General features: G+C 38.6%; 1 protein-coding gene across 1 annotated transcript in view; it reads left to right on the forward strand.

The window, feature by feature from the left end:
* Positions 1 to 13150, forward strand: part of NALF1 (NALCN channel auxiliary factor 1) — a 727347-nt gene that overhangs the window by 654861 nt on the left and 59336 nt on the right. The window contains exon 2 of the mRNA XM_082245043.1: positions 10266 to 10437. Coding sequence (XP_082101169.1) covers positions 10266 to 10437 — 172 coding nt within the window. The remainder of the gene's footprint in view (positions 1 to 10265; positions 10438 to 13150) is intronic.

Raw genomic sequence — 13150 nt, forward strand, 5'->3', positions numbered from 1 at the left:
GACACTGGCAGGGAAGGGGTTAACCGTATGGGTGATCAATGGGTCAAATGTATGCCTCATGCTTACTTACGTGTGTGTGTGTGTGGGGGGGGGGGGGGGTTCTGTGACACACACAGAGATTGCAGGTTCAGCTATGCTGAATCCTGTGATCTCCTCCTGTCTGTCACTAAGAAGATCTGCCTGCTTTGTTTACATAAGCAGGCGGGTCTTCTCACAGTTTACCCGATGATTGGGGAAAGGAGGCGGCAATCGCCACCTCTCCTCCTCCGGCCTGACTCCCGCTGTGTCTAAACACGGCGGGAGTGCGCCTCTGGCGGCGCGCGCGTGTCGCCAAAATCACTAGGAGTCCAGCGACGTAGGTCTACATCACTGGACCCAGGAGAGCTGCACTGCCGCAGTAGGATTACAGTGAGCAGTCGACAGGTGGTTAAATAAATAAATGAAAAAAAAAAAGTCCCATGCACAAGATAGGGCGATCAGATGTAGATTCCCAACAACCATTCAGAGGTGATTCTTCCTGTAAAAAAAAATGGGCACCCATTTTAAATACACCGTGCTCCACTGCACACAAGAGAGAGTTTGCCTCTCACGAGATGGATGGACCTTTGCATGTCTAACACAACCCTTTTTCAGCTTTTTCAATGCAAGCAAAGAGTGCCTCATCTATGGGATGACACTTTCTTAGCAAATCCAAGCTGTCAATATGGATGGATAAACCACATCTCATTAACATCAAGCTGTGCTAGTAATCCACAGCTTGTTGTGTCACACATGAAAAAGGAGGAAACAACTCATTGCACAGACATCCATAAAGAACAATTTATTGGTATAGATATGTACTCACAAGAAAGAAGGATATTATAGGCAAATCAGTTACACACAGCATCTGGCATCCTTACAGACGATAAGACGTCACGTCACCACTTCCACTAACCCAACGTACGTTTCATTCGACTGAAGGACGTCACTGGGGCAACATGAATAACGGTGCTCACAGAAGGCAGGCTTTATCTATCTTTCCATCAGAATAAGCATTAGAGGGCATTGCACACCTTATTAAAAAAGACTCCAGCCGCCATATTTGTGAAGTCTGCACCTATCTATTTATAACATAAGTTACAACTAAGGTGTATAAAGCAAAGGAAGAAAATTCTGGTACAAGGATATTTTCCATTTAAAACACAATTGACAAAGGCAGTTAATTAGATTAGGCACCTCAGGATAGATTTATATATTTTAATTAAATAAAAATAAAACTAAAATTAAAAAGATCCTGGCTTCATGCTCACAAGATGTGCATACATACGAAACACATCTAATAGAGCCACAATGACAGGCATGCATTATCACATTATGTATAATTTTAAAAATATTACAGAAAATGGTATCAATATTTTGCCCATTAAAAATGAATCAACCTGGTAAAAATGAATTTATGTAAAATAATATGAGGCAAACATTGCAAAATAAAAATGAACAAGAACCATAAACACACAATCTAGCTGTTATTAATAAAACAATTAAAATCCCAATCAATATTCATACCTTTGGGGCAATCGCTTTTTAATTTATAAATCCAGTATGTTTTGCGCCTGAATATATGACGTACAGCGTTGCTGTATCTTTTCATATATACAGTATATACTGTATATGTATATATTTATATATATGTATAAATATATATATATATATATATATATATATATATATACAGTATACTGTAAATAATTGGGGGCTAGGGGGGATGAGTCTCTCTCACATCTTCTTACAAGAATTCCCAACTCTGTTCCTGCCTGCTTTAGAAGTTTTTGTATTTCTGCCCTTATTTACATGTTCTAGCACTTTTTATTGCTTTCCCCAAAATATAAAGTAAGTTAAAAAAAATCCAACAGAGACATGGGAACCCCTTTTATATTGGCTGCAGCAGCTGTGCAGAGCCATAAACTTAAGTGAAGCTATCCCACCAATAGAGCTGTCAAGTGATATAAGAAACTGTCTGGTGGTTTGACTCTAAGGGCTCTTTCACACGGCCGCTCCGCTTGTCCGCAAATCATCCTATTTTTTTGCGGATGATTTGCAGACATAATGTAAGTAAATGGCATTGCGGATGTCAGCGGAATACCATCCGCTGACATCCGATTTTCTTCCTTTCAGTTCTGTTCCGTTTTTTGGAATGGAACAGAACCCTATTTTTCCTCCGTGTAAAAAACGGAAAGGAAGGAAAATCGGATGTCAGCGGTGTCATCCGCTGACATCCGCAATGCCCATAGACTTACATTATGTCCGCATATCATCCGCAAACGGATGGGATGATATGCGGACACACGGAGCGGATGACACAAGTGTCATCCGCTTTGTGAAAAAAAAAAGTCCCGCAGCGGATAAGAACAGCGGAGCGGCCGTGTGAAAGAGCCCTAACAGGATGTGTAACCGACAGAGCCTTACTAACTTGTAGTTTACTAAAGAGATGCAAAGTTAGAATCAATAATGTGAAATAGGGCCAGAATGACAAAGGGCAAGCATACACTGCAGAATAATATAAAACAATATATTAACCACATCAGTACCGGGCACTTTTACCCTCTTCCTGCCCAGGCCAATTTAGCTTTCAGCACCATCACAATGTAAATGACAATTGTGCGGTCATGCAACACTATACTCATAAGAAAAGCATTTTACTTACGCAAAGAAATCTTTCCTTTGATGGCATTTAATCACCACTGGGTTTTTATTTTTTGCTAAATAAACAACAACATTTAAAATACATTTTCTTTGTTTCTGTTATACAATTTTGCAAATAAATAATATTTCTTCATGAATTTAGGTCAAAACATATTCTGCCACATTTCCTTGGTGAAAATAACCCAAATGAATGTTTATTATTTAGTCTGAAGGAAAGTTATAGAGTCCACATATTATGGTATATAAATCTGAAAATTGATCAATACTGATGTAGTGACACCCTATCCCGTTTCTTGAGGCCCGAAAAAATGCCAGGACAGTACAAATATCCCCAAATGACCCTTTCTGGGAAGTAGACAGTCCAAGGTATTTAGTAAGAGGCATGGCAAGTTTTCTGAAGATGTAATTCTCTGTCACAATTATTTGGAAAATGAAGAAATAATAAATAAATAAAAAATTCACAATTTTTTTTTCTTATATACTGTCACCAGTGCAGTACAGTGTTATCATATAACAGGAGTGGCAGTAATCAGGGACACTGGTGACAGTATGCAAAAAAAGAAGAAAAAAAAAACATTTTACATTTTTTTTTATTTTTATTTTTTTAAGTTTTTTGTTCCCAACTCACTGTGACCAGAGCGAAACAGTGTTACCATAATAACACTATACTACTCTGGGAAGTGATCAGGATTTTTTTTTATTTACACAATATAAATGCATATACTGATTAATCTCATTGATTTGAGCAACCGTTTTTACTGAATTAAACTGGTTCTTTCAATGTCTTTTGTTGTGATTAGCTGTGATTGGTCAAAGCTAATCACAGGGTACAGATGGGCTGTGATTGGCCCTGTCTGTACCATGTGATCACTGAGACCAAACACAATTGTACACAATTGATGGCATGAAAGGAAGCCATCCATTGTTTACAATTGTCATGTGTTCTGCTGTGATTGGTCACAGCAATCACATGACACTGGCAGCAGGTCAGGGCAGAGATCAGCCATCCGATGGACACAGCCGGTGAGAGATCACGCCTCTGCACGGCCCAGCAAGAGGTGCTTTCTGGGAGGACGTCATATGACATTGTACCTGAACAACAGTGCTCCCACCCAGCAATCATTTTACTATAGGCCAGATGGGAAGATATTAAAGCAAAGCAAACATCGACACTTTACAACAATGTCTCTAGTGGCTCATTTAGGGTAACTTGTGGCTGCACAGCATAGTTTCTATAAAACTCTATAACAACAGAGAGTCTAGCGGAGAATCAGTTCTTCAGTAAAACAGTTTTAGAATGCAAACAGCTACTTGCGCTTATCATCATAGACAGCATCCCTCCCAGTTCAGGGTAGATCTGGTAACCAAGGTAAACAGCTGAAGGGATCTAAGGCCCAAGGACACATATTGGCCACCCCATGGGAGCTGGAGTACTCTTCTAGCATTTAGGGTGGTGCTCCCCACAGTAACTTTGTTTTCTGGAGAAGTATCATGCTAATAGGCTGCTGCCAACACACCAGTTCACACAGTGGAGGGCCACTTATCTGGCTGCAGGTCATTTGCTCAGCTACCTCTTCCCCCTCAGGTATGGCCTTTCTGAACTGTTGAGGGAAGGAAGTAGAGAAACTTTTTTTTCCTATGGTGTGTCCAGGAACCAAGGGAATTGTGGGAAAAGCTATTTAGATCCAAGGCACAGGCTGTCCTGGTATTCATTTGCAAAATACCAGAGTCTCAATGGCCATGAAAGGCAGTGGCATGCAAAAGTTAAAAGGCAGGTGTGAATTACAATCAGATTATTTTTAGAGTTTGCAATACCTCCATTATAAGGATATATTATTGTTTAGACTAGAGTTCTTCTCTAAAAAGACACATGTCACTTTGCCTATGTTGCCTAAGTTATTCTACAAAGGGTCTTCACCCCAACTCCCTTACACCCACTTTGTCTTTCCTTCCATGCCACTTCCTTCTCAATTACTGCCAATGCCAAAATGTAGCCCTGTTGGTGACTAAAGGGACCGGTGACATCACTCATTACAATGACACTGGTCATTGGTCATTGGTTGCTAGGCTTGAACACTGTCACTGGAGAGCAGGTGACATGCCACCCTCATACCTAGAAGTATCAAGTAATCGCCAGCTAAAACCGATGAAGGAGTGATGAGGGAGTGCAGGTTTGTTGAGTAAAAGGATTTCAGAAGGGCCCATTGCAGAGATGCTGTTTCTTTCCGCTGGGTGGGTAAGCTGATACTGGGGTTGATTTGTTAACATCAAACATGTAGGATATAGTACCAATCACAGATCTGCCAAGCTTTGCTTTTCAAATATGTAACAATATATTTTACTAAAACTAAATTGACACAGCAGTAAAATATGTGTTTTTCAATCAAATGGCAGATGATGAATGTTCTGGGCTTACTCAAAAACATATCTCTGTTTGCAAGGTTAAAACTTCTTCATCATATTTTAGGCCTATTATAATTAGATGGATTTACTAAAGGCAAATAGACTGTGCACTTTGAAAGTGCAGTTGCACTCATTTTCCTTAGTAATCGTAATGTGGTAAAGCTTCACTTTGTAAAGAATACCCAATCGAGCACAAGGCAAATAAATACAAAGCATTTTTGCTTGCACTTGATTGGATGATGGAAATGAGCAGAGCTTTACCACATTTACTAAGCACTAGGAAAATGAGTGCAACTGCACTTGCAAAGCGCACAACCTATTTGCCTTTAGTAAATCCATCAAATTGTCTCTTAAAATAGGCCAAAAATATGATGAAGAAGCTTTAACCTTGCAAACAGAGACATGTTTGTGAGTAAGCCCAGAACATTCATCATCTACCATTTGAATGAAAAACACATATTTTACTGCTGTGTCAATTTCTTTTTAGTGAAATATATTGTTACATACTTGAAAAGCATAGCTTGGCAGATCTGTGATTTGTACTATATCCTACATGTTTGATGTCAACAAATCAAACCAAGTAAAAACAGTATAACACACAAAACATAAAAGGTAAATATTACCTCTTTGCTAAAGGATATACATAAATTCTGACATTTATATAACACACAACATGCAAAACTCCTCATTGTAGTCAAGATTTTCTTAGTGCTTTAAGCAAGCTAGTTCCCAAAGGAAGAACACAATTTGCAGCAGTCACTGTCAGATTAAATCACATCTAGACTGTCTTGCCTTTCAGTGTTTTAATAATGACATATTTGTACAGAGTATGCAGTTCATTTGTAAGCTTTGTATAGAAATATGTTGTAGGGTATATGATATTATACTAAGGATTTAATCAAAATTTTGCAAACCCAAAGTTAAAGGTGAGGATCAGAATTTAGTAATAACTTGGTGAATCATTGTCAAATACTGATGTTATTTGGGGAATATATTAAGTATATACATTCAAAGCATTAATCAATCCCTTTAAATATACCTGTCTTGAAATTTTCAGGGTAAAAAAATAAAAAATCAATGATTTCAGTTGGACCTGCTTATTTATTCCCCAACTGTACTAAAATTAGGTTCTTAACTGAGCTTCCCAAAGGTTCATGGGGCCAGCATTGTTTGGTATCTCAACTAAAGCAACAAAGGAAGTAGAAACATACTGCTGTCATTCCTTTTTTATTTTTGTGTCAGATGCAGGATTGTGAAGTTGTATTGTATGTGTTGTACTCCTTACAGGCTTGCCCATAATTCATGTTTGGAGCTGTAATGAATTGGTGGTTGTTGTCACCTTACAATTATAGGAAAGTAATGATCTTCACCAGCACTCCTTAGTATTATAATAATCTTCCCAAAGAGTCATGGGGCCAGCAATGTTTGGTAGCTCAACTAAAGCAACAAAGGAAATGTAAACATACTAGTATCTTTCTTGTTTTTAATTTTTGTGTCAAATGCAGGATTGTGCATTTGTTGTACTTCTTACAGGCTTGCCCATTATTCGTGTTGGGAGCTGTAGTGAATTGGTGGTTGTTGCCACCTTACAATCATAGGAAATTAATGATCTTCACCAGCACTCCTTAGTATAATGATAATCTTCCCAAAGAGTCATGGGGCCTGCGATGTTTGGTAGCTTAACTAAAGCAACAAAGGAAATGTAAACATACTGGTATTATTCCTTTTTTATTTTTGTGTCAGATGCAGGATTGTGAAGTTGTATTGTATGTGTTGTACTTCTTACAGGCTTGCCCATTATTCCTGTTGGGAGCTGTAGTGAATTGGTGGTTGTTGCCTCCTGAGTCCTTACAATCATAGGAAAGTAATGATCTTCACCAGCACTCCTTAGTATAATAATAATCTTCCCAAAGAGTCATGGGGCCAGCAATGTTTAGTAGCTCAACTAAAGCAACAAAGGAAATGTAAACATACTAGTATCTTTCTTGTTTTTAATTTTTGTGTCAAATGCAGGATTGTGAAGTTGTATTGTATTTGTTGTACTCCTTATAGGCTTGTCCACAGTTCAGATTGGAGCTCTAGTGAGTTGGTGAATATTGCACTCCTTAGTGTAATGATAATCTTGTTCTTTGATGGGCATCACAGGCCAGATGCAGGGCTGTGACTGTGCAATAGGATCTCTTTCATTTCTATCCCAAAGGCCATTCCTCTAGAGATGCAGAGTACTATTTGCATTCATAGTAACTGGTCCCAAACCATAAATATACAGTAAACCCCCGCTCCATCGCGGTTCAGTTTTTGCGGGCCGGGTATATTGCGTTTTTTTTTGTAATGTTATTTTACTATATAAATCATTAAAAATGAAATATTTTTGTGTTTTCCATAGCTCTTGCTCTGTCTCTCGGTATCTTTTATGTGTTTAAATGAGTTTCTATTGTTTTAAAAGTGTGTTTAAAGACCTTAAAATGCTTTTACACGTACAGTGACAGTAAAAAAAACATGCCTACAATGCATTTTAATAGGGTTTTTCTATTTCGCGGATTTCCACTTTTCGCGGCTGGGTCCGGAACGTAACCCCCGCAATGGAGGGGGGTTTACTGTATACACATTTATTTAATCCCAATGTATTTCCAAAATGCTATTGCTAAGTGCTGAAATTACTGGGTAGCCAGACTGTGCTGTGTTCCTTCTGCATATGGATCCCATAGAATTCGGATGGTCTGCTGTACCTAAAGTTACACCCTTGGTCAGTTGATTTACTAATTATCAAATGGAAAAACCCTCTGATACAAAAAAATTACTTTGTAAATAGCTTATAATAGTTATAGGGATCAAAAGATGGTTTAGTTACCTGCTTACACTTGCAGGTTTCTTGACTTTTGCCCTGCCAAGTATACACATGTGGAGTGCATTTCTTTAACCAGGAAAGTATACAATATATTGAAGCTGAAAATATTAGCCATGTCATTCCACACTATCACAGTGTTCATAAAAGATACTCGATTTGAATTTTCTTATATCTATTGACTGCTGTCATAAGATCATATGCCTTCAGTTTCAAAATGTCACAAACATTATTTGTCTTTTCTTTGCATTTTGTCATTGTGTTGTGCTTTGATATGCTTTCTATATGTTATATACACTTTGCAAAGCTGGTTTCGGAATCTTACAGCATTCACAGGTTATACTTTTAGATGAAAAACTCTGTATGCCTAAATGTGAACATTTACGCACAGCCTTCTGCATCCACTGTGTTTGACCTTAGCTATATTACACTGAACTAAACTAAATGACTATAGTTAATTTCTGACCAATAGCAGGACATCACATGCCCCAAATATTGCTGCCCCAAATTTTTACTACAAAACACCCAGAAATTTATAATATAGGAAATAGAGCATGGGAATATAAGACCCATAACAAGGAATAAGTACTGTATTGATCTTCTGATGGCCACTAGAAAAGTGGGCACATGCAATTAAATTGGATGTAATGGACACAGTCCAATTTTCTTTTTGCTAGTTTTTATTACTGCTCTGGCTGCCGGTACATAATGGATCAATAATGCTTTGTTTGTATTACGGTCTGCCGAGAAAACCATCCATGTGTAATCCAAAATAATGCTTGAGTATTTAATGTGAAATTGATGAGCATCAAAACAAAAAGAGCAGCACTCATATGACATGTACGTTGGCATATATCTCACAACAAGTTAGTTTTTATGATTTGAAGCCTGTGAGGGAGCAGATGGCAAGCAATGGAGACTACCTGCTGCTGACAGGTGGTTAGCATAATATGGTTGCTGTTACTTGACTGCTGCACCCTGGAAGATGCTCATAGTGGGTCTAGGCTCTGCTGGCTATAACATCACAGTACACAAATTAATACATAATGTTTTGTATGTAATGTTTGGATTGCTGAAGTAATGTTTTTATTGCATTCAGGCGATCAGCATAAGCATACGTTGAAGGATTTTTAAACTTAAGCTGAGAATAGCAAGTTTTTGTGAAATTAGTGTGCCATTAAATAATATTGAAACAGCTTTTCACAAAGATATGGGTCATTAATATGATAATACGAGCCTATATTATATTACCACAATTCTAGAACCACAATATGGATGTCGAAATGAGGTATATTAGCTAATTACATATTGATGTGGTAAGGTGTTTGCTTTTTGTGTTGCTATATCAATATGGATTGTGGTGTCTGACCTTATTTGACATTGCAATCCAGTCCATTTGAAGTGCTCCTGGCTGGATAGGAGGCTAAAGGATCTGGATACATTTCTTCCTCTCTTGCTGTACTTTGTTTTCTGATGAGTAAATCTTTAAAATCTTGTTGATTTCAGTAGCTTCTCTTACAGTGTAAATATATCAAAATCTTACAGCCACTCTCCATTTTTCTGGGCATTGTGATATCATTAAGCAGCACTGCCATCAAATCAACACAGAAAAACATATTCATTATTTGTCTTGTTCCTTTATGGTTCTTTGGGCTCTTGTCTAGGATAATTTATGGGCAATAATTACAGTTGTTTGTTGCGGGGCATTTGTAGACACATAGGAGTTATGAAAACACATACTGAAGTCAAATCCCTTTCAAATGTCTACAGTTACTCTGTCAACAATACAATTTTGAACCTTTAATTTGCCCACTTTCTTGACTGCTAGTTCACCTTTTCCGGCCCTTTCTTTAAACTTAAAATTTTCCAAAAGGTGGAGCTATACTGTAAGAGTGAATTGAATTTTAGGAATTTGTGCTGAATGACCATTGACCATGACTACTTGCTTTGCTTTGCCAGGGACTGTTGGGAACAGTTATGTTATGTTGCATGCTTCCAATAGATTCTCTTGCATAATATACAAATAAATGCGGATCAAATAATTGCACAGTAGTAGCCATTAGACTCATTAAAGGAATGGCTATGCAGTATCTGATGCACTGGCATTGTATGCAGACTAATATATCATGTAAATTAGCTGATATTCCAGATCAGAAATAGAATTAGTTGAGGTGCTAAATTGCACAGTGGACACGTCAAAATAATGATTATTATAAATCCTTGGTGTGACAATTACTTATCGTTTTTAAAGCTTAGCTGCATTAATGTATTCACAGTGAAAGTAAACAAAACAAATTGCTATATAACATTACCTTATGTTTTTTTTTTTTTCCAGACTGTCTATAAGTCCTGGCTGTGTTCCCAGTATTTTCAAGTTACACAATTCGAATGCAGTAGCAAAATTCCTTGCAAGCAATACTGTTTGGAGGTTCAAACGCAGTGTCCATTTATATTACCAGACAACGATGATGTCGTATATGGTGGACTATCAAGTTTCATTTGTACAGGTAAGAAATATTCTTAAACATAGAAAGATATCATCTGAAGCTCTAAGTGAATTAAAGCCATTTACATTGGTGACCTTTTATTCTGCAAAAGCTAATTGCCTGGCTAGACCTCATGCTTTAGTACTGCTGTGCAAAATGTATCAATGCATTTTGTGAATAATCATTTTCGTAATAACAATGATGCTTTGCACACTGATTTCTGCATGTGGTCATCAACAGATAATTTATTTTATACTTAGTAATACTGCTTAGAATTTGTTATACTTTTACAGACAGGAAAAGACTAAGTTCTGGAACCAGTATTGGCAATAATGTCTGTTGGCCCCCCAAACTGTGGTGGTCTTTCCATTTTGAGCCTGTTCTTTATGGGAGGTTATAACCAGCATCCTCCCTATTTTCCTCAGTATACATTATTTTGTTTTCCTTTTTAACCACTTAAGCCCCGGAAAAATACACTGGTTGTGAAGGGGTTAACTTTATTTGGAAGGGAGGGGCTGTGTGTATCCCTAGGGGCGTGCTTTCTACTGTGATTGGCTGTGGGTTGAGCTGTAAGGACACTGATCAACGGATCTACATACTAGATCCGTTTTATCAGTGTCTTTACAGCGAGGAGAATGACAGGCAGCTTGTTTACACAAGCTGCCTGACATTCTCCCTCTCCCCCGCCGATCGCCGAGTGACCGGCGGACATTGGGTCCGCTGGTCACACGCGCGGGGGGTCCGTGACCACGCGGGAGTGGGAGCGCGCCTCCGGGGGCGCGCGCTCGCTCCCTAGACCCTCACAAGCTAGTGACGTAGCCCTACGTCACTTTGCCTGTGAGGGGCTGACTGCCGACGTAGATCGGCGTTAGGCAGTCGGCAAGTGGTTAAGAAGTAAGGATAGTGTAAATATATACTGCACATACTGTACAGTATAGAGGTATGGCTCATATTATAAGCAATACTGAGTAGTACCACTACTTGCAGTATAAACAGTTTCCTCTGTTATTTTTAAAATGCAACACAGGAAAATTAAAGGGATAATCTGGTATAGCATTAAGAACAATACTTGCTTTAGACTTATTTAATGCTGAAGCTAATTATTCTTAGCATCTATTTACATTTAAAGTGTTTTTTTTTTTATCTAAATTCCTTCATATGCATTAAGATATAAAACCTTCTGTGTGCAGCAGCCCCCCTCAACCCCCCTAATTCTTACCTGATCCAGCGATGTTGCAGGAGTGTCTCGGCTGCATGAGACCAGTGTTAATTTCATCAACTAAAACATTTTTGCCAAAATTTTCATCAGCAGCCTTTTTACGGTAATGAAAACGAAACTAAAAGTACACCACATTTTCGTCCTCTGAAAAAAACGAAAATAAATTACATTTTTGTTAACGAATTAAAACGAAACAAAATTGTGAGGCAGGAATGTTTACCCTCATGAACTTCCAGTTTCCATGGAGCTCCGCCTGCTTCCGCTCCCAGCAAGCAAGCGACTCAAGTCTGTAGCATGCTTCCCTTAGCAGCAGTTAGCAGGCTGCTCAGCCAGCATTACATGCCTCTGAGTCCTCAGACGACCATCCAGGGCTGCACATTGAATTACAGGCCTCCTGACGAGAACACCACTCTTGTTGATGACCATACAGAGCGGAGAGAACTGTGAGTGTGTACATTACAATTACAGGCCTCCCCTTAGACCACTGTCTGACCAGAACACTGTACATTACAGGCCATCCCTCTGACCTGAGACCACCATCCAGCAATGTGCAGCATTATAGGCCTCTCAGAGTCAGACAACCATCCAAGAGCACTGTGTATTACAGGCCTCCCTCGGACCACCATCCAGAGCACTGTGCAGCATTACAGACCTCTCTCATACCACCATTCAGAGTACTGTTCAGCATTAAAGGCCACTTATACCACCATCCAGAGCACTGTGAAGCATTACAGGCCTCCTAAGACCACCGTTCAGAGCACTGTGTAGCATTACAGGCCTCTCAGACCACCTTCCAGAGCACTGTGCAGCATTATAGGCCTCCTCAGACCACCATCCAGAGCACTGTGTAGCATTACAGCCACTGTCCAGAGCACTGTAAAGCATTACAGGCCTCATCAGACCACCATACAGAGCACTATGTGCATTTCAAGCATCCCCAGACCACCGTCCAAAGCATTGTGTGCAAAGCATTACATGCCTCCTCTTCAGACTGTCCATTCCAGAGCACTATGTACATTAAAGGCCTCCTCAGACCACCGCCCAGAGCACTGTGCACCATTACAGGCCTCCTCAGATTGTCCAGAGTGGCTAAATTTATATCTGTGAGTTTGTTTAAACCTTAACACCATAAATAATAACATTAAAAATAATAAAAATAATAACAAGACAAAAAAGTGGGGTAAACCTTGCGCTTAAAAAAATATGTGAATAAAAAAAAATGTGAAAAATGTGTAAAGCAGACTGCTGCACATTAGAATTTCCAAAGAAAGAAACAAATAAAAAATAATAAATGTATATAAGGACTGAACTGTCTGCTGGCTCTACCTCAAGATAAAAATGAAATAATAAAGTGAAGCAATGTTGCTAAACACATCAATGTGTCACCCAATGAAACAATAAATAAAATGCAACGCGCAATCTCTAGACACAGTTCCAAAAAGTGTCAAACACAAATTATATAGTGGTGACTATATTAGACTAAAACTAAAACAATTGCAGATTACTAAAATGAGA

Source organism: Pelophylax lessonae (genome assembly GCF_965119305.1).
Source record: "Pelophylax lessonae genome assembly, chromosome: 2".
NCBI classification, from domain to species: Eukaryota; Metazoa; Chordata; class Amphibia; order Anura; family Ranidae; genus Pelophylax; species Pelophylax lessonae.